At 39.5% G+C, this 22,156-nt stretch overlaps 1 protein-coding gene across 1 annotated transcript in view; it reads right to left on the minus strand.

Moving 5' to 3' along the window:
* Positions 1-21,768, minus strand: part of UBXN7 (UBX domain protein 7) — a 55,386-nt gene extending 33,618 nt beyond the window's left edge. Inside the window, exons 1-2 of the mRNA XM_028100917.2 lie at positions 21,643-21,768; positions 2,778-2,925 (exon numbers count right to left, since the gene is read on the minus strand). Coding sequence (XP_027956718.1) covers positions 2,778-2,925; positions 21,643-21,715 — 221 coding nt within the window. The 5' untranslated portion in view covers positions 21,716-21,768. The remainder of the gene's footprint in view (positions 1-2,777; positions 2,926-21,642) is intronic.
* Between the last annotated feature and the right edge of the window lie 388 nt (positions 21,769-22,156).

Here is a 22,156-nt window from a genome sequence, read left to right on the forward strand (position 1 = left end):
TTTAGGAACCATCGTGTTAAATAATTGTTAGGTTTCCATACAGAGGTCACCTGGAATAAGAGTACCTGGCATAGATGGCTCAAATGATTTATAAAGAAAGAGAACAAACAGAAAAGAAAAAATATTTCCCCTTTCCCCTCAAGTTCCCTATCCTAGATTCTTTACAGGAAAAAAAAGGGGGGGGGGGCAGCTTACAAAAAAAAAACAAAAAATCAGACAAAAAATGGAAAATATAGGCATAATAAATCAGTATTACATTACTACTATATCAAACAATAGATCATTAAATCACATGTATTAAAATAAGTTTAAATAAGCAATAAATTTTATGCTAGTTATGAAGATAGTTAACATAGGTATTACCTTGGATTATTTATTAAATAAACTCCAATATATACGGAGCAGAAAAAGTAATTCCTCATCTTTTAAAAGCCTATAAACTCTTTAAAGTTTACCTCCAGAGGATTTAATAACCCATCTCCTCCAGTAGAAAATACTCATTTAGAAATACTGTAAAAATGGCTATGTTGTTTTAAGTATCAGTTGATTTTATAGTTTTAACTAAAATATTAATCTCTGCTGATTAATGTTCATAGCAAGGAAGAGTATGCTCCAAATTTATTGTGTCCTACTCACATGTTAATTTAAGTAAGGCGTAATGTTTTCCATTCAAGTGTTTCTAATAGTAATAACTGAGCTTAAGGCCTTCTTTTTTACATCTAATAGATAGAACTCCAAAACATACTTTACAAAATAAAGTATGAATACTCATTTGTCAACAAAAACATCCTATAATCAAAGAACAACTAGTTCGACAGAGAAATCTACAATAAGCCAGAAGAAGGATAAAAGGTAATTCAAAATTAAGTACATCAGTCACTGCTCACACACAAAATTCAATAATCTGAAGGAATAGACAATGCATCTATAAGAGGAAACTCTATTAATCCTCTTTCATCAAAGAGAAACAGTCCATTTTCTTAAGAAAACTAAGAATTTAGAAGACATCTTTTACCTAAATAAGTCTTTCCATGATTTTCCTGATTTTATAGTATATATATAATTATCTAAATTTAAAACCATTTAATTACTCAGAAAACAAACTTTAATCTGATGAAATACATCAATTAGGGGTTTAGATTAAGTAGTATTCCCTATACATAAAAACTTGATTACTACATGTTTGAGGGTATCTGTTCCAAGATTGCTAGCTACCCAACAAAATAAAGAATGGATCAGAAAAAAGTGAACCGTAAAGAGTGAAAATTATAGTTTAGGACAATCAGTTAGCAATACAAATAATCTAAGTCAAATTATAATGTAATTCAATAGGATAAGACATTCATCTATCAAAATTATTATTTTTAAAAAGTAGGCTCCACATCCAATGTGGGGCTTGAACTCACGACCCTGAGATTAAGAGCTGCATGCTCTACTGCCTGAGCCAGCCAGGCGCCCCATATCAAAACTATTTTTAAACACAATAAAAAAAAAACATGTTTTATACAGTGAGAACAGTTATGTTCCCCCAAATCAGCCATGAATACCTGTTATTCAAGTTTCTGTAAACTAAATCATGTTTTCATATTGATTTCCATGAAAAATTTGAGCTATGTTGGGGGAAATGGGATACCAACATCTTAAATACGTAGCCAATACTGATAGGAAAAAACTTTATGAAGTACTAATAATGATCTCTAAAGTTCACTCTTCATGTGGAAACAATTAGTACTCTAGAACCTGGAACTAGATCAACGAAGTAACTATGTCTTAAATGTTATTTGGCTTTTTAAATCTACCTCTAATTTAAAAATAGTATCTATGTCTTTATCTATTCCCTTAAACAGGGAATTCCTCTTGTTTAGTATCTCAAGTTGTAAACACTGAGTGTTACAAAGGGCTGTAAGCATTAAAGTCTTATTTAAGGATCTGCTTAATTGTTTCAAAAATCAATGGTTTTCCTTTGAGTAGCATTCATCTCTAATATTTTCCAAAGATGTGGAATTTTGCCCATAAGGTATTCATTTCAAATTCTCATTGGTATCAAATGTAAAGGGCAAAACACCCAAATTTGTTCACCATTTATTATCATTCTCTACAGAATACAGTTCCATATGCTAAAGGTGCTTCCAATGATTAACCACATGTAACCATCATTAAGGTATAAAGGACTAGAATTATTTTTCAAAAGGTTTTCCTGGCAACTCAAAACTCTCCTGGGACAATGTAAGAAAATTTAGAATTGGGAAATCTGAGTTTTATTGGGCTTTATTGCCGTATCTGCTATGTAATTACTGTGTAGCTTGGGAAAATGGCTAGCCTTCGCTTCCTCATCTGTAAAATGTAGATAATAATGTCATCCCGTAGGGTTCTTTTGAAGATTAAATAATAGACATGACAGTGCTCTAGAGAATTTGAGGCATAGAAGTATAAAAATGTACACGAGACACTTTTTCAGATGCTTTCTTTCAGCTTTTAAGTTTTTCAAAACCAGAGAATTAACCTAACTGATAAAAATGCAACTACTCTAGGGCACCTGGGTGGCTCAGATGGTTAAGCGTCTGCCTTCAGCTCAGGTCATGATCCCAGGGTCCTGGAATCGAGTCCCCACATCAGGCTCCCTGCTTGGCAGGGAGCCCGCTTCTCCCTCTCCCTACTGTTCCCCCTGCTTGTGCTCTCTCGCTCTGTCAAATAAATAAATAAAATCTTTAAAAAAAAAAAATGCAACTGCTCAATTTAGGTGGGGTTGCTCCTAACAATAAATAATAAATTCATACTCTGTGTGTGGTCTGACTGTGGAGACACTTGCTGAACTGGTACTGGGCTCTTCAGCAATTCCTCCACCATCCAAAAACATAGTGACTGCCATCTCCAGATTATTGTTGCAGGCTTCGAGCATATGTTTCCCTACACTTTCGCTTGCACCTGAAAAAGCAAAAAGACAGGGAAAAAGTTAAAAAAAAAGGCACCTTCTTACTAAAGGTTCATATTAAAATACAGAATTCCCAAGCAAATTAATAGTACCCTTTCCCTTTTAGGATGAATGACTTCTTTTTAAAAACCTATTTATTTACATTTACGATGTTAGCTGATTAGTAAATTACACAAAACTAGAAAAGAAACTACCAGCATTAAAATAGTGGTCTTCCTTCATAATAACACCAAACTAAATAAAGCATGTCTTTAAATGGACCAACTATATATGTTAGAAACTGAAAAAATGAGAAAGAAAAATGAAAGACTACACTCTAGAAAGTTAGGAAATATTTTGTTAGAAAGAATGCATTTCAGTTAGCATGTTTCCATCAAAAAGAAAGCATTTTTTAATAACAAAGGGAGAGAAGTGAGATGGGACATTTTGTCAAAACTATAACCAAGTCAAAATCTGGTAAGAATGTCAATCTTCAGGGCACCAGGGTGGCTCAGTCAGTTAAGTGTCCGACTTTTGGATTTTGGCTCAGGTTATCATCTCAGGTTTGTGAGATCGAGCCCTTCATCCTGCTCAGCGCTGGGCATAGGAGCCTGTTAAAGATTCTCTCTCTCACTCTCCCTCTGCCTCCCCAACCCCCACCCCCACTCTCTTTCTCTAAAAAAACAAAAAAAAAGTCAATCTTCATCATTTAGACTGACCCTACACACATTTATTCATTTGTAAAGCCAGCATAGTCTGTTAGATGCAATGTATACTGGTAAAGCTCTTTACAAAGCCAATTTTAAAACATGTATCAAAAAGTACTCCTTCCTTCGTTGACCCAGTAATTTGGGTTTCTAGCCAAAAAAACATTTTCTTTCTTTTTAAGATTTATTTGAGCAGAGTGCACATGTGCATGCTCGGGAGTGGGGCGAAGGGCAGAGGGAGAGAATCTTCAAGCAGATTCCATGCTGAATGCAGAACCCCAAGCAGTGCTTGGTACCATGACCCACGAGATCATGACCTGAGCCAAAACCAAGAGTCAGACGCCTAAACTTAGCCACCTATGTGCCCCAAAAGATTTATTCTTTTATCTATTCCATATCAAATACTATAAGCATAAATATGTCCATATACATGTCCAGTATAGTTTCAGTTAATATTGAAAAATTGGAAACATAAATGTCCAATGGTACTAGAATCTAAATCATAGAATTTATTTGATGGAACATTTTGTGACCATTAAAACACATTGCAGGTTTTCCATCTGGGATGACTTTCCTTCTACCAGAATCATGTACCTTATAATTTCCTTCTAAAGGGCGTGTGTGTGTGTGTGTGTGTGTGTGTGTGTGGCCCGAAAATGTCTTTATTTTGCTGTCATTCCTGAAAGATAGTTTTACTGGATATTCTATTTTCAGGCTGATAGCTATTTTCTCTCAGTAAAGACCACATTCCAATGTCCTCTGGCTTCTGTTGCTGCTGCTGGGAAATCAGTTGCTAGACCAGAGAAAACCTTTTTTTAATAGCAATCTGTTGTTTCTCTCTAGTTGCTTTTAAGATTTTCTGTCTTTGGCCTTCTGCAGTTTCATCCTAATTTGTCCTGGCTGATTTTACTTATCTCCTTGGGATTCACTGCACTTCCATCATGTAAGGATTGTTATCTTTTATCATTCCAAAAAATTCTCAGCTATTTCTATTTAACAATTACCATGCTCCTCCATTCACACTTATTTCTTTCTGGAACTCCAATCAGATCACTCTATGCTGTGCCAGTCTGTTCTTTTTGTAGTTGTTGTTTTTTAATCTCTTCACTGTGTTTTTCATTTCAGTTAATTTTTTTAAAGATTTTATTTGAGAGAGAGAATAAGAGAGAGAGAGAGAGCATGAGAGGGGGGAGGGTCAGAGGCCTGTGAGCAGGGAGCCTGACGCGGGACTCAATCCCGGGACTCCAGGATCATGACCTGAGGCGAAGGCAGTTGCTTAACCAACTGAGCCACCCAGGCACCCTCATTTCAGTTAATTTTTTTTTTCAGTTAATTTTTTATAACTAGAAGTTCCAATTTTGTTTTTTTCCTACTATGCCTAGCCATGTTTCAGAGACCCTTCCTTTATAGTCATATTTCAAACTTCTCATTTCTTCAAACATATTCGTCAAATTTATTCGAATTACTAAGACAAAACAAACTTTCTGTAGTCTGTGGGAGTCATCCTCTCGTTTCTGCTGGCTCTTGTTCATGTGACATGGTTTTTGCGCATTTTGTGATTTTTTTTTCCTGTGATCTCATGTGCTTTGGATTTTTAATTCTGTTGATTCTTGAAGTGAGGGTTGATACATTCCTCCTAAGAGGGTTTGATTTGGTAAATTTTGTAAGGCACCTGTGGGCACTACCAAACAAAGACCTTTTTTTTTTTAAGATGTTATTTATTTATTTATTTATCTGAAAGAGAGAGAACAAGCAGTGGGGAGGGGGAGAGGGAGAGAGAGAGAGAAGCAGACTCCCTGCTAAGCAAGAACCCTGATGCAGGGCTTGATTCCAGGACCCAGAGATCATGACCTGAGCCGAAAGGCAGATGCTTAATGGACTAAGCCACGCAGGAGCCCCAATACATTCCTGACTTAGGGTATTTAAGACCTCATGGAAAATGTGACCCTATAAAGACCCTTGTTATAAATTCTCAGTGACTATCTCCTGCCACTCTCCAACTGCCAAGGTTGAAACAAAGTCTCAGCTTCACGAAGGGGAAGGGTCTCCTATCAGACTCTTCTCCTTAGGAAGACTACAGGCATTGTTTCCCGTTTCTTGGGCCCTATGACGCTATCAAAGAAGTTTAAAACCACTCAATTTGGGCAGATTCCACCAGGGTGAAGGCTTCCTTTAAAACTAGCTAACATCTGCATTCCCATTTCATTTTTAGCCTCAAAGTATTCCTTACTTTCTCACCAGCCCAATGATGTATTTTCAAAAAAAAATTTTTAATACACATTTCACTTAGGATTTTTCTCAGCAAGAGGGTTATTCATGATCTCTCTCTAGTTTACCCCTACTACCAGAAATGGAAGTGCTGATTCTCCTCTTAATTTCTTGCATTTGTTTTCTCTTTTCTATTAGTTGTTTTTTTTTAAGAGTTTATTTATTTATTTGTCTCAGAGAGAGAGAGCACATGCACAAGCCTGAGGTAGCAGCAGGCTGCCTGCTGAGAAAGGAGCCTGATGCAGGGCTCGATCCCAGGACCCTGGGATCATGACCTGAGCCAAAGGCAGACGCTTAACTGACTGAGCCACCCAGGCGCCCCTCAACTGTTAGTTCTAAGGCTTTAAATGAAGCCCACAATACTTCTTACCTAGATTACTACAACAGACTCCTAACTGATCATTCTATCTTCTACCTTGTTGCTGCAGTTATGCTCCAAAATACAAGTCTGATTCTCATTCTCTCTCTCTCACACACATCCACTTAAAACTCTTTAATGGCTTAAAAAAAAAAAAAAAAGTCTTTTTAATGGCTCTCTGACACCACAGTATACAGTATACAGTATAAATTCCAAAATCCTTATGATCTGGAAAGTCCTTTGTGACCAGGCCTCAGCTCATCTCTCTGTTCTCCCTCTCCTCCTCCCCATCCAACACCCTTCAGTACAGTCATACTGAATTACATGCTTGGAACGTCCTTACCCTGCTCATCTCCCCTTCGTCCAGTTCATGCATGCTCAAGAACCACCTTAAGTGTTACTTTGTGAATTTGTGTGCTAATAAGCATTCTCTACAGTACCTCCCCACTCCCACCTCTATGATACTCTTCTATTATATACATCAATATACTAAGTAGGAAATGTTGGTTTACTTTCTGGCTCCAAGGAAAGAGCAGAAGCTTCTTGAACACAGGCTTTTGTTTTGGTATCCCCAGCACCTAGCACTGTGTTTGCTTGCACATGATCAATGTCTAATAAACTGACTTAGAGCTATCTCACAGTACTTCAGTTCACCAGTTGATATACCAGGGAAAGAAAGGTCAGGCTTCAGCCAAAACAATACGTCCATATCCTTTGAATTTTATACCGTGTGCATATGTTTATTCTTTAACTTTCATTTATAAAGCATATGGTTACACTGTGGAAATCACAAACAACAAATGGGTACTTAAGATCTATCCATGTTCTTAAGATTAAATTTCCAGTGAGAGCATCACATACAAAATTTTTTTTTAAACCATGAGACTTTTTTTTTTAAAGACTTTTTATTTATTTATTTGACACAGAGAGAGAGATAGTGAGAGAGAGAGCACAAGCAGGGGGAGCGGCAGGCAGGCAGAGGCAGACGGAGAAGCAGGCTCCCCGCTGAGCAGGGAGCCCGATGCGGGGCTCGATCCCAGGACACTGGGATCATGACCTGAGCGGAAGGCAGCCGCTCAACTGACTGAGCCACCCAGGCGCCCCGTCATCACAAATTTTAAAAGGGCTCTATCTCAAACAATGTAAAGTGAAAACCACATACTCAAAAAAAAAAAAAAAACCTGTCAGATGACGAAGTAGATACTGCTTTGTCTAATAGCTGACAAAGACATATATCTAAGATGCCAGTGAAAAAAACTGAACAAAATTATTTCCTGAGGGGTGCTTGGCCTACTCAGCAGGTAGAGCATGTGACTCTTCATCTCAGGGTTGTGGGTTCGAGCCCCATGTTGTGGGTAGAGTTTACGTAAAAAAAAAGATTTGAAAAAAATTATTTCATGAAACACAAGTGGAAAAACCATGAGTACATAAAATTAGGATTTAATGTTAAATCAATTTAAAAAATTACAAAAAAGCATCTGATCATTTGACTTAAGTCCCTAGAAATTTGCATATTTATGTTGGTGAGAAATCTTTTTTGGGAATTGGACAGAGAATTACCTTTCATTTGGGGCTGGCTGTATATCTGGGTATATATATGGTCATTTTAGTTACATAGGCCCAGGGAGGCTTTTTCCTTTAAAAAGCCTTCTCTATCACTCAAATTTAAGAAACTTCCAACCCTTCTCTCTCCTTCAACTGCAAACACCCCTTCAGTCAAACAATTCCTACAGTTTCCATCTAGATGAAACCACTCTGATCCATCCTTTTCGCTCTGCATTCATCGCTACAGTCTTCGTTCAAGTCTTTACCTCTTACATGAACTACTGCATCTCTCTGCTCTTGGTCATGTTCCCTTTGACAGACCCTCTACACTGCTAAATAATGTAAATTTGATTGTCTTCTCTGTATCAGTCTGCATTGCTGACTGGAAGTTTTCATGTTTCTTAAGCTGCCAATAAGATTTGGCCCTCATTTACTGCTTCCAAATGATACCCCTCTGCTCTCATCTCATCCCTATACCATTCCCTCCAGCCACGCAGGTCTACTAATCTAGGCAGATCCCTTGGTGTTACTTTAGAATGCCATGCCTTTGCATAATATAGTTATAGCAAATCAGTCCCCTCATTCACTAAATACCCACTTCCCTGTTAAGTTTTAGACCTTCCTCCTCCCCTCCTCACCCTGAAGTAGATAGATAGAGGAATAGATGTATACTTTTCCATGAAGTCTCAATCTCTATCCTTGTCTGTGCTAGCTTTTCCATCTTGCAAACTTTAAAAACTCACTGAACTTGCCCAGGTCTCACTTTTCTCCTACCAGTTATCTCTCCCTAAGGTCTCAATCAAGCTGAACTAAAAGTTCTCAAGTTCTAGTATGTACAAATTTACATTCTCACCATTAGTAAACACACTTTTATTTTTTATTTTTTTTAAAGATTTTTTATTTATTTGACAGAGACACAGCGAGAGAGGGAACACAAGCAGGGGGATTTGGAGAGGGAGAAGCAGGCTTCCCGCTGAGCAGGGAGCCCGATGCGGGGCTCGATCCCAGGACCCCGGGATCACGACCCAAGCCAAAGGCAGACGCTGAACGATGGAGCCACCCAGGCGCCCCAGTAAACACACTTTTAAAAAATGAAATTTCAGGGTGCCTGAGTGGCTCAGTTGGGCATCTGACTCTTAATTTCAGCTCAGATCATGATCTCAGGGTCGTGAGACTGAGACCCGGGTTGCATTGGGCTCCACACTCAAGCCTGCTTGAGATTCTCTCTCCCTCTCCCCCTCCCCCATACATACTCTCTCTCTAAAATAAATAAATAAATCTTAAAAAAAAAAGAAATTTCAAAACACAGACAATGCAACTTTTTGAGGGGAAGGAGTTCAAATATCCCAATAGCCAATCTTAGGTAATCTTGGGGCAAAACCAGCACAAATTTGATGAACAATTTTGAGACTTATGTGTTTCCATATTATTTGTCATAAAACCTGAGGCTTTGTTTTAGTGCCTTCCTAATACTTTTCCATTATACTTCTTAAATGGTAGTCTGAAAATTCATTTTTAGACTATTGTACTCCATTTTAATTTACTTATCTACACAGCAATTCTGAAAGTTAAAAGGTTCCTATAGACAGACCACTCTGGCTGCTTGTTCTAGCAGAGAGATGCATGAACTGTTATGTTTGCCTCATAATGAATCCTAAAACCAGCTTCACAAGGCATCCACCAATCTTTTCTTTTTCAGAGAATTAAATCACTGAGTTCATATCATTTTTGGCTCTTGTCTTTCTAGGTGCTCACACTGCACTGAAGCACCATAAAAAGCACAAAGAATATGTTGGTGGGGGAGTGAAACTCCCTCTGCCATAATAGCAACCAATGCTGGCTGCTATCACTCCTTCTGAAATGTGTTCACAAGGAAATTCAACTTAAAAATGACCACTGCAGACAAATAATTGTTGCCAACCTCTCTACCACCCTCCAACTATCAGAACTCCAGTACAACTGACTGGGAACCCTTCAGAGAATGTATGGGCTCTGAAGTAAAATAAAAGATGGTGTGAAAATCAGGAACTTGTAAAGTCAATCCTCAGGCAAGCTCGCCTGTCAACAATATGGTCTGCCTATCCTAAAAGGTCTAACTGCCTATTTTTTTTTTCACTTTATTAGGCTGCCTAAAATGCAACCACTGAAGAGATTAATTTAGGTTAACAAACATGCTTTTTATTTATTTTTTTAGAGGCAGGGGGCAAAGGGAGAAGGGGAGACTCCGCACTGAGTGCAGAGCCGGAGGCAGGGCTTGATCTCACAACGCTGAATCATGACCTGAGCTGAAATCAGAGTCGGATGCCAAACCACCTGAGCCACCCAGGTGCCCCATCATTTATTAACTTCTCCATTAGATGTTGAGCTACTCCCTAAAATCCTGTAAATTGAGAGCAAAAATAAGAGATTAAGGGAGTTGGGTTAGGAAAAAAGATTTAAGTAGCCTTTTGGAGGAGAGCTAAGGAAGGCCTACCAGAAGTGCTGCATTAGGGTGGGAGGTACCTTAGAGCATGAAAAAGATACTGGGTACCTGAGGATAGAGACACCAAACAGTTGGGATGAAGATATCAAATTTTTCCTCTGGCCTGTCCTATACACTGTAAGGAAAAAAAAAACATTCTTCATGTTCCCTTCAGTTCTCAGTATAGATATTAAGAGCATGAATACTACTCAAATAAACCTGAGTTTGACTCCTAGTCAAGTTGTGTGACTTTGATTAGTTACTAATTTCTCTATAGCTCTCAGTTTCTTAGTTGTAAAATGGGGATATTACCAACTTCATGAAGTGCTTGTGTAGATTAAGAAAATTCATATTAAAGAACTTGGCACAGCTCCCTATTGGCAAATAGGCAAGCAGAGTAAGACATCTCAGTTTTCTTTCGCTCACTCATCTGATGCTATGAACATGTGCTTCACTCATATTAAACACTCATTTTGTGTTTTTTTAAAGCAGGAATATAACAGGAAATAATCACTCTAGGAAAAAAAAATGAATGCTCTAAAGAATAAAACAATACCAAAAGATATCTGCTTTAAAGAAACCTGTAAGTAAGCAGCATTCCAGTATGACTGAGAAGCATCAGGAGTATTGTAGTGGCAGGGGAAAATGTAATAAAAGTATAGGTAAGTATTCCAAAATTTCCTAGGTCCACAGGTTTATTGAACTATAGATTAAAATAGAATTTATTAAAAGGGATTCTACAGGGAATGACTTTAAGACACAAAAATAAAGCTATAATAAAGGAAATAATCACTGTGATATTTTGGGGGCAGATGGTGTCAACACTCGAGGCCCAGAACTGCCATCCTATTTATAATCCTCACTTAACTATTTAACACTAGAATCTAAGCTGTAGGCAGCATATCCCAGAGAGGGCCCTATCATATCTCTGTTGACAATATGCAGGATAACTTGCATCACTGGCGTTTGTCAGTGACCTGTAAGAAACATTCAAAAAGAAAGAGGGGCCTCTACCTATAAATATTTTTTTAAAAGGAAGCACATGCTAAATCCTGGCAAGACTGAAGAAGGTAGTATTTGAGAGGGGCCCAAGAAACAAAGTACACCATTCACTTTCTTAAATAAAGCGAAATTATCTGAGTCATCTTGCTTGTATAATCATTCTTAAAGCATCACTTGTATCACTTAGTGCATCATTTTATTTATTTATTTATTTTTTAAAGACTTTATTTATTTATTTGACAGAGAGAGACACAGTGAGAGAGGGAACACAAGTACGGGGAGTGGGAGAGGGAGAGGCAGGCCTCCTGCAGAGCAGGGAGCCCAATGCGGGGCTTGATCCCAGGACCCCGGGATCATGACCTGAGCCGAAGGTAGACACTTAACGACTGAGCCACCCAGGCGCCCCAGTGCATCATTTTAGAAAAAGAAGACAACAGAGAGATAATTAAAGGTTCCAGTGGTTCTTAATGCCGGGAAATAGCATAGCATTTAGTAATGTGAGAGACCATTTTTGGTGTTTCATGACTGGGGGCTGGGAGAGCGCTAGTGGCATTTAGTGGAGAGAAGACAGGAATGCTATAGGACGTTGAAAAACGCCTCCCCTCCCACCAAGACTGCTCACACCTTCATTTCAGACTTATGACCTCCAGAACTGTGAGAGAATAAATGTGTGTAAAGCCATGCAGTTTGTGGTAATTTGTTACAGCAGCCACAGGAAATAAATACAAGTGCTAAATCTTCTGAAGAGGATAGAATAGTCCTACGCAACAAAAAATTGTCCCAGCCAAAATGCCAATACTCCCACCGAACTAAATAGGCATATGAAGAAGTGAAGGTTAACTGAGAAGGCAGAGAAAAAGTATGGAGAGCTAAATGATATAGGGGAAAGGAATAGTGATCAACAAGTTAATCAAGTTGCAAGTTCTACCTATATATTCAGAGGTAATAACTATTGTTGATGGGTCAGCTGTAAAAAATTTGAACTTCTACCTTATTATATTCAGAATAAAACACCTATCTTTTTTAAAGAGGCGGGACTAATAATACGTTTGCAGATTTAAACTATCTGTACACTTGTTTAAATTGGCTTATTTTTTTCCCCAAAGATTTTATTTACTTATTTGAGAGAGAGAGAGAAACAGCATGAGAGGGGAGAGGGTCAGAGGAGAAGCAGGCTCCCTGGCGACGCAGGAGCCTGATGCGGGACTCGATCCCAGGACTCCGGGACCATGACATGAGCCGAAGGCAGTCGTAACCAACTGAGCCACCCAAGCGCCCTAAATAGGCTTATTTTTGTGGTCTCAATATTACAGGCAACAGGATAGCTTAATCTAACCCTGCATCTTAGTGTGTTCAGGCTGCTCTAACAAAAATACCTTTGACTAGGGTGGCTTAAACAACAAACATTTATTTCTCACAGCTCTGGAGGCTGGGAAGTCCAAGGTCAAGGGTCCAGCAGATTTAGTATGTGGTACAGGCCTGCTTCCTGGTTCAAAGACAGCTGTCTTGGGGGCATCTTGCTGGCTCGGTCAGTAGAGCATGCGACTCTTGATTTTGGGGTTGTCAGTTTGAGCCCTACACTAGGTGTAAAGATTACTTAAGAAAATAAAAAAATTTGTTTTAAGTATATTAAAAAAAAAAAGAACAAAGACAACTGTCTTCTTACTGTGTCCTCACAGAAGGGGTAAGGGAGTTCCCTGGGGTCTCTTTTTAAGGATACTATTCCCACTCATGAGAGCTCCATCCCCATGACCTAATCACCTCCCAAAGGCCCCCACCTCCTCATGCCACCACATAGAGGGTTTAGGATCTCAACATATGAAATTTGGGAGGGGCACACAAAAATTCAATCTATAATCTATGGCAGGAGCTCCACTTTACTATTTCTCACTACATGAACCCTTTTCATTTACTCCTTCTCTTCCTTCTTCTCTACTCCTTCCTTACTCCTTCCTTCCTTCCATTTTAAGCCTGCTAATGGCACCAAAGTGTATTATTCAACCCAGCCTGTGGTATACAATTCACCAGTGGCCATTTCTTTGCTGCTGCCTCTTAGTTCACACTCTCTCCATTAATGACTTGATATAGGAAATAACCCAAAACCTGTAATGCAGTTATCTCCACCACAGCTGGAAGAAAGAATCAAGAGACTTTCCAAACTGTAGTAGTCCCTTATGCCTATCCTCTATATCACTTTCAAGTGCCAAAAAAATTAGTCTCTCCTCCGCTACTTTCAAGGAACCAAAGTAGAGCAGTCAGAGAGAGAGAGAGAAGGAAAGGAAAGGAAAGAATCCCTCTACAGAGCCATTATCCCAGAAGGGATAGAGAACAGAAATGATAAAGACACAAAGGGATTGCTTTTTAGTTGTACCTATCCCCCAGAAATGGTAACAAAGTAAGCTAGACTGTCCACCTAGGAAACTGGAGTGAGTGACAGCTGCAAGAAGTAAGGTGAAAGCTAACCTCATCAGTCTCCCATCCTGATGAAGTTTTTAAGCATTCAGGAACTGAAAACATTAAAAAACAAAAACAAACAAAAAAACACCAAAAATTTATGCCCAGAAAACTAAATTTATTAAGTATAAGAGAAATGAAATGACTGAGTTAGCGGACAGATAAACAAAGCTAATTTTTGTTGGATCAACAAAAGGAAACTATAGGGAGGGTAATAGTAATATGGTGAAAAATGCATAGGCCTAGGAGTAAAGACACCAGAATTCTAGTCCCCGTTCTGCCATTACCTAAGACCATGCTACCCAAAGTGTGGTCCTGAGACCAGCTATCTCTAGTCCATGACAAGATTAAAAGAGAAATTCTAAAAAATAAATAAATAATAAATAAATAAAGAGAGATTCTAGTGTAAACATTTAGAAACTTTTATAACAATTTGATAGAGTAATTTTATGTCTGTGGAATCTAATAATTAAAAGTTCAGGCTTAAAAGATTTATGGATGGCAAATTATCATATGAAAAAATGCCCAATATCATTAGTCACTAGGGAAATGCAAATTAAAACCACAATACTATACCATTACACACCTATTAAAATGACTACAAAATATTAAAAATACCAAATGAACAAAAAATAAAAATAAAAATAGAATAATAATAAAAAAAATACCAAATGGGCAACTGAACTCTCATACATTGCTGATGGGAATGGTAATCATGACCTTGGAAAACAGTTTGGCAATTTCTTAAAGTTATAAACCTATCATATAATCCAATTATCCCACTCTAGGTATTAATCCAAGGGAAATGAAAACTTACATTCACACACTTGTATGCTAATGTTTTTAGCAGCTTTATTTATAATCTCCCAAACTGGAAACAGCACAATTATCCATTCACTTAATGAATGGATAAACAAATTGTAGTATATCCATTCAATGGTATACTATTCACCAATAAAAAGAAAAAACAATCTGAATGAATCTCAAATGCAATATGCTAATTGAAAGAAGCCAGACTCAAAAGGCTACATACTGTGATTCCATTTATATGACATTCTGGAAAAGAAAAACAATAGACAAAAAGATTAGGTTATAGGTGAGGGGAGGGATTGACTACAAAGGGGCAGGAGGAATTTTCTGAGGATGATAGAACTGTTTTGCAACTTCACTGTGGTTATAGAATTGTAGTTATTAAAACTCATAACTACATATTTAAAAAGGGCAAATTTTACTGCATGCAAATTATACCTTAATTTTAAAAAGAATTTGGGCTTATATTTTGTTATTTTTATCTCATTTTTCAAGCAATTTTTAAAAAATTTTTATTGTTATGTTAATCACCATATATTACATCATTAGTTTTTGATGTAGTGTTCCATAATTCATTGTTTGTGCATAACACCCAGTGCTCCATGCAGAATGTGCCCTCCTTAATACCCATCACCAGGCTAACCCATCCCCCTACCCCCCTCCCCTCTAGAACCCTCAGTTTGTTTTTCAGAGTCCATCGTCTCTCATGGTTCATCTCCCCCTCTGACTTACTCCCCTTCATTCTTCCCCTCCTGCTATCTTCTTCTTTTTCTTTTTTCTTAATATATGTTGCATTGTTTCAGAAGTACAGATCTGTGATTCAACAGTCTTGCACAATTCACAGCGCTCACCATAGCACATACCCTCCCCAATGTCTATCACCCAGCCACCCCATCCCTCCCACCCCCCACCACTCCAGCAGCACTCAGTTTGTTTCCTGAGATTAAGAATTCCTCATATCAGCGAGGTCATATGATACATGTCTTTCTCTGATTGACTTATTTCACTCAGCATAACACCCTCCAGTTCCATCCATGTCGTTGCAAATGACAAGCTCTCATTCCTTTTGATGGCTGCATAATATTCCATTGTGTATATATACCACATCTTCTTTATCCATTCATCTGTCGATGGACATCTTGGCTCTTTCCACAGTTTGGCTATTGTGGACATTCAAGCAATTAATTTTTATTGTACTTTATAAAAGTACTGGTCCATGAAGACTGAAAATTAAAAAAAAAGGGGGGGGAGTCCTTTCCTCCAAAAAAAGCTTGAAGAGCACTGACCTAGTCATATAAATCTAAGTCATGGGCGCCTGGGTGGCTCAGTTGGTTAAGCGACTGCCTTCGGCTCAGGTCATGATCCTGGAGTCCCGGGATCAAGTCCTGCATCGGGCTCCCTGCTCAGTGGTGAGTCTGCTTCTCCCTCGGACCCTCCCCCCTCTCATGCTCTCTCTCTCTCTTTCTCTCTCTCTCAAATAAATAAATAAAATCTTAAAAAAAAAGTTTAAAAAAAAAACCTAAGTCACTTTACTTTTCATTTGATTAACTCAGAAATGAGTCAAGATGGTTTTTAAGATATCTTCCAGCCCAGGGGGCACTGGGTCGCTCAGTCAGTTGAGCGCTGGGCCAACTCTTGATTTCAGCTCAGGTCATGATCTCAGGGTTGTGAAATCCAGCCCAACATCCTGCTCCGCGCACGCCATGGAGCCTGCTTAAGATTCTCTCTCACCCTCTCCCACTGCCCCTCCCACCCTCTTAAAAAAATCTATGAATATTCAATGATTTCTGGTTTCCTCAAGTACCTACACATTATCTGAGTTACTACCATACTCCTGATGTTGGAAGTACCATTACATTCTCCTGGTTTTCCTCCTAAATCTTTGGTTTCTCTGTACTTTCTTCTTTGCACTGTGTCAGATGTTAGTGTTCCTTCAGCTTTGTGTCTTGGAGCCTACTGTTTTCTCACAGTACACTCTCCCCTGCAAGATGCTATTCACATTTATACTTCAGCCACCATTGCTACAACTCCTCAGATGACACTCCTCTTTCTAGACCCAAATAGTCATTTGTTTATTGAACAGTCCACTTGGAAGTCTCAGAGGCAGCAACTTATCTGAAACTGAACTAATCATCTTCTCCCCAAACCTCTTCCACTATCCCATATCCTTCACAAATAGCACCATCATATACCTAGATGTCCATAACAGAATCCTAAGCTTCATTCTGACTCCTCCAACTTCTTCCCATATCTTTCTTCCCTTATCTTCCACTTCTCTGCCACAAACTTATTTCAATAAGGACACCAGTGTCTTTCTTGGATTAAAGCAACAGTTTTCTACTTATCTCAATGCCTACCTCTTCTCCACTATAGCCAAGTAGCTCTTTCTAAAAAACCTAAATCTGGTTATGTCACTCCCCCAATTAAATTTTTCATTGATTCCCCACTACACTAGAATACAGCCAAGATTTAACATGGGTTACAAAGCCCTTCCTAATCTGGCACCCCCCCCAACTATCTCTTCAGTTCAATTTACTGCATCTCCCACTAACTATACCCTATTCACTTGGAATTATCATCAACTCCCTAAATCTACTGTCTCTTCTTTCTTGTGTCTGTGTGTGTGTATATCTGTCCCTCTCTCCTTCAGGCCTCTGTACATGTTCCTCCTGTAGGAAACATCTCTCCTGCAAGTTTTTTTTCTTTCTTTTTTTTTAAAAATTAAGTTTTAGCTAAGAAATTATTTCTTCTGGGAAACCTTTCTTTACCTCCATCTTTTGTGCTCCCATAATAGCTACCTACCATTCCCCATTGTATTGTAATACCTATGTATGTGTCTGTATTCCCATTAACCTTTATGCTTTTTGAGCACAGACACCTTATCTTGCTCATAGTAGTATTTCCAGGATCTGAACCATGCCAGGCACATAGTAGTCCATCAATACTGAATTTATTAGTAAGATCCCATTCACAACTCAAAATTTATTACCTCTCTAAATTCTGCTCAAACATCATTACCTCCTGAAATAGTTCTTACAATTCCAAAAGAGTTTCCTCTTGATATCTAGAACACTTACAACCATCTTTCCTGACAGAGAACTTAAACACAGTTTAATACTAACCCAAGAGAAATGTATTGTAGAAAAGAATATGAATGGAAATTGGCCAGAAAGCCAAAAACTCCACACACCACAGTTTCTAATTTCTGTAACAAATATGCATTCATTTAACGGTTTTAGACAAAGATTAAACTAAGGTCTCTTCCATAATTTCATGAAGTACATGAGTGTCTACTATGCATTAAGTTTTATGGAATTCTATACTAACTCCTATTTTCTTCTCAGCCCCCACTTTCTATTCCCTCACATTTTGTCCTTCCCTTCTATTGCCTGTTTATTTTTACCAATTCTATAGAGCATCTATATATCCCTCATCTCATGAAATTATTCTGATTACATCTGTGCATTTTGTCTATGTGTGGCTGGATGTCAGCCCAAGCTGGTGTTAATGGAATACTGCCATGGTTCAAAACATTAAAAATTGTTCTTTTGGGGGGTACCTGGCTGGCTCAGTTGGAGAAGCATGCAACTCTTGATCTTGGGGCCATGAGTTCAAGCCCCACACTGGGTGCAGAGATTACTTAAATAAATTTTTTAATTGTCCTTTTGGAATGACATTCAGATCCAGCAGCACATTCCTTCCTCATGTTTTAAGAACTGATACGACTTTTGAAAGCAGTTAACAGTCATTCAAACCCAAGTACGATGAATATCAAGGGAGATCAAACTGATAATACTGTAAAATGTAGTGGACTATAAAGTAACAGGACTGGTTTTCTATGCAACTTCAAATGACTCTAACATCAATGGTAAAGGTATACAGTTTCTCAATGTATTTCAAAGACTGTCACTTCCCTTGGCTTATCAGAGTTTGATCACAGAAAAAATATTTATGATGTAATATTAACTGAAAATCTATTCTAGGGGCACCTGGGTGGCTCAGTCGTTAAGCATCTGCCTTCTGCTCAGGTCATGATCCCAGGGTCCTGGGATCGAGCCCCACATCAGGCTCCCTGCTTGGCGGGGAGTCTGCTTCTCCCTCTCCCTCTGCCTGCCGCTCCCCCTGCTTGTGCTGTCAAATAAATAAATAAAATCTTAAAAAAAAATTGCTGTTGTGAGAGATTAGTTTTTACTTTTTTCAAAATCATTTTAGGTTAGGATTTGTGTGTGTGTGTGATTTTTTAAGTATTTTTTTTAAAAATCAGAGTCAGGGTGCCTGGCTGGCTCAGTCAGGAGAACATATGACTCTTAATCTCAGAGTCGCAAGTTCAAGCCCCACATTAGGCATGGAGCCTACTTAAAAATAAATAAATAAAAATCGGAGTGCCTGGGTGGCTCAGTCTGTTAAGTGTCTGCCTTTGGCTTCGGTCGTGATCTCAGGGTCCTGGGATGGAGCCCCACCTTGGGGACTCTGATTTTTCCCTCTCCCTCTGACCCTCTTCCCTGCTCGCATTTGTGTGCATGTGCTCTCTCAAATAAATTAAAATCTTTAAATAAAAATAAAATAAAAATCAGTCAATACACCTGAAGCTAATATAATATCCTGTTAACTATATTCAAATAAAAATAAATAAGAAAAAAATCGAGTCATTACTTCATACTCATACATCATATAGAGAGATTTGTTCTACTTAGTGAGAAATAAGGCTTAAAATTCTTTGTTTTCTGTTCTATTTTTAAAGCCACAGAAAAGGTAAGGCTCACATTTTTGAAAATGCATTGCTTTCACCAGAATGTTGAGCTTCCAGAAAGTAAAATCTTTTTGAAATCACAGCATAAGTTCTTAAGGTCAATTTAATTCATCCAGCAATGAATAAATATCAAATACCTTTTTATCATAAAAAACTACAATTTTAAAATATATGTGGACAGAACCCCAAACTTTTTTTAATATATGTAAAAAAGACTAAAGGGGCTAATCATGTGCTTCTAACAGTTAATCACTGTCTTGTAAAAAAAAAATCCCCAAAGTTATTATTTTTTAAAGTTTTTTTAATTTATTCAAGTAATCTCTACTTGAAGAGTAGTGTGGGGCTCGAACTCACGACCCTGAAATCAAGAGTCGCATGCTCTTCTGACTGAGCCTGCCAAAAGCCCCAAAAGCCCCAAAATTATTAATAGAAATTCGTAATACATTAAGAACAATCTAAGGTATTTTCCCTTTTGCAGACTTCCAGATACCATTGTCTACTAAGGGTCTCCGACCTGATTCAGGAATAGAAAGGCCTGTGGCCAGGAAACAAGCCATGTAAGCTAGCACAGAATTAAAGCAAGTAAGTGAGCCATTTTATCTCACCACACTTTGGGTTTTGTCCATATTTAACAAAAACGCTGAATTAGAAGAAATAATGTGAGGTTCTGAGTTCCTGAAGGGGTGGTCCTTAACACAAAAACAGTCTGAGTTCCTGAAGTGGTGGTAATTAACATAAAAAACTGAAATTAAATAGGTGGCATCTTAAACCAACTCTAGAAAAATCTAAAGATTAATAATAACCACTTCTATATCTGATTCACTACAAAGATTTTTCTATAGAAAAATAATACTGCAATATTAACTTATATACACAATAATTTTCTAATTTTCCCAATAACAGCAATCTGCTTTGACACTGGGAAATGCATTACATCTTTAATAGTCCAATCACAGAAGTTTTAAAATATTAAGAAAAGTTGATCATTCCATTCCTCATCCCAATTTTACTTCAAATTTTACTTTACCAATTTTGACGTGACGTTTCATGCCCACCAGCTAGATAATGCATCAAACGTCTAGTTGTCATTGCAGGGCAAAAGAAAAAACTAGCTTTAAATTATAAAACAGCAATGTGCATAGAACCTGTCTGGTTAGAACAATATAAAATTTTACTTAACCAGATCTTATATGTCAAACTCTAAGTACATTAACAATAGAAACATTCTCTGCACCTAACAAATAACCAGATAAAGTATAGATCTGCTCAGAAAGGGAACTAACATTCTAACCTCCTTCCAAAATGACAAACTAGAACGGCAAAATTACACTCAGGCACATGGAGTACTCTTCTCTCAAATCACTCCACAGAGAACTTCATCATTTGCTCCGCCCTCTAATAACTCATGCAAAAAAAGTTCAGCACCATCAGAGAGAAACAAGGCATAGAGAATTCATAGAATGGCTTAGGGCCTTTCCTCCAGGCGGCAAGAGGATCTGCGTGTGCCCTTCGCAGGGGTCCAAGGGAAAATAACCGAGGATTTGGGGGATGCTGACACCCAAAAACTGACTTTCTCTCAAAGAAGTTTCTGCCGCCATCCCTATTTTATCAGCAGGAGGCTCCGGCGCCATCGTCCCAGTCTTTATTATTTTATTATGGGGAGGTGGGAAACGCCACCCAGGATTCCTCCAGGCCTTCCCTATTAAGGTTGGGGGGGGTTCCCCCTCATTCTTCTCTTAAAACCTCTGTCTTGAAGGTACTTCTCAGCACCCCCCTTTCTAGCGGCCTATCCCCCAGGATCGGTAAAGGCACTGCCGAACCCACCAGCCTCGTCGTTAAGGCGGGAGGGCCCGAGCACGCCAGGGCCACGGCGATGGCTCTGAGGGGCCCAGAAAGGGGAAGGGCAGGCCAGGGACTGGGGGAGAATGACCTGGCCGAGGAAGAATGGAAAAAGGAGGTGAGAGATGCACTGCACCCCACGGCTGCACAGAGAAGGGAAGGTAATGAAGGAGGAGGAGGGCGGTGGCCCGGGTGCGGCCCCCCACCTCTCCCGCCCCCAGGTCCCCGGGCCGGCGGGGGCGGATGAGATCGGCCCATTCCCCGGGTCTTGGATGACAATGGGGGCATTGGGGGTGAGTGGGGTGTCTGCCTCCACACTGCGAGAAGACCGAGAACGAGGTATGGGGTGCGCGGGGGGGGCTGTCTCCCGCCTGAACCCGGAGACCCGACGCCGTCGTCGCCTCTTCCTCAGAAGGGAGGACGGGAGCTGTGGGGAAAGCCCGAGGGAGAAATGCATGAAGGTAAGGGGAAGCCCGGGGCGGAACGGCCGTCCGCTCCAGACCCCACTCTCCACCTTCCGGTAACCGCGTCTCTTACCGGTGATGGCGGTGAACTGCTGAATTAACCCCTTCAGCGCCGAGGACGCCGCGGAGCCCCCGTGGGCAGCCATCTTACCGCCGCCGCCGCTGCCGCCGAACAACAACACAAGACACACACGGACCGCCCTCCCCCACCTCGCCGCGCGGTTTGCGCAGGCTCATTGACCGCCCCCAAGCTCCGCCCCTCCCGTCCCGCCGGCCCCCCCCCTCCCCGCGGAGATCGGCGCAGGCGCACTTCCAGGCCGGTCCGGGAGCGCTCTCTGCTCTCCCGGTTGGTTGGCTGCACGGTAGCTGCCTCCCGGCAGCATCCTTTACAACCTCTGATGCCTTCCTCTTCAAGCTCCAAGGCCAGTCTCATAGATGCGGTATCTGTTCCTGTTTTCCGAGATAAGCTTCAGCGAGCTCGGCAGATTGTAGGCACTTTGCGTTTCAACTTCACAAGTTTTATTGACAGATCCAACTGCCGATGACAGTTTTTCCTTCTTTTTTTGCAGCTCCATAGCCCTCTGCTA

This window comes from Eumetopias jubatus, unplaced genomic scaffold (assembly GCF_037043125.1).
Source record: "Eumetopias jubatus isolate StellerSeaLion01/CBP00866 unplaced genomic scaffold, mEumJub1_p1.0 scaffold_1, whole genome shotgun sequence".
In the NCBI taxonomy this organism is placed as follows: domain Eukaryota; kingdom Metazoa; phylum Chordata; class Mammalia; order Carnivora; family Otariidae; genus Eumetopias; species Eumetopias jubatus.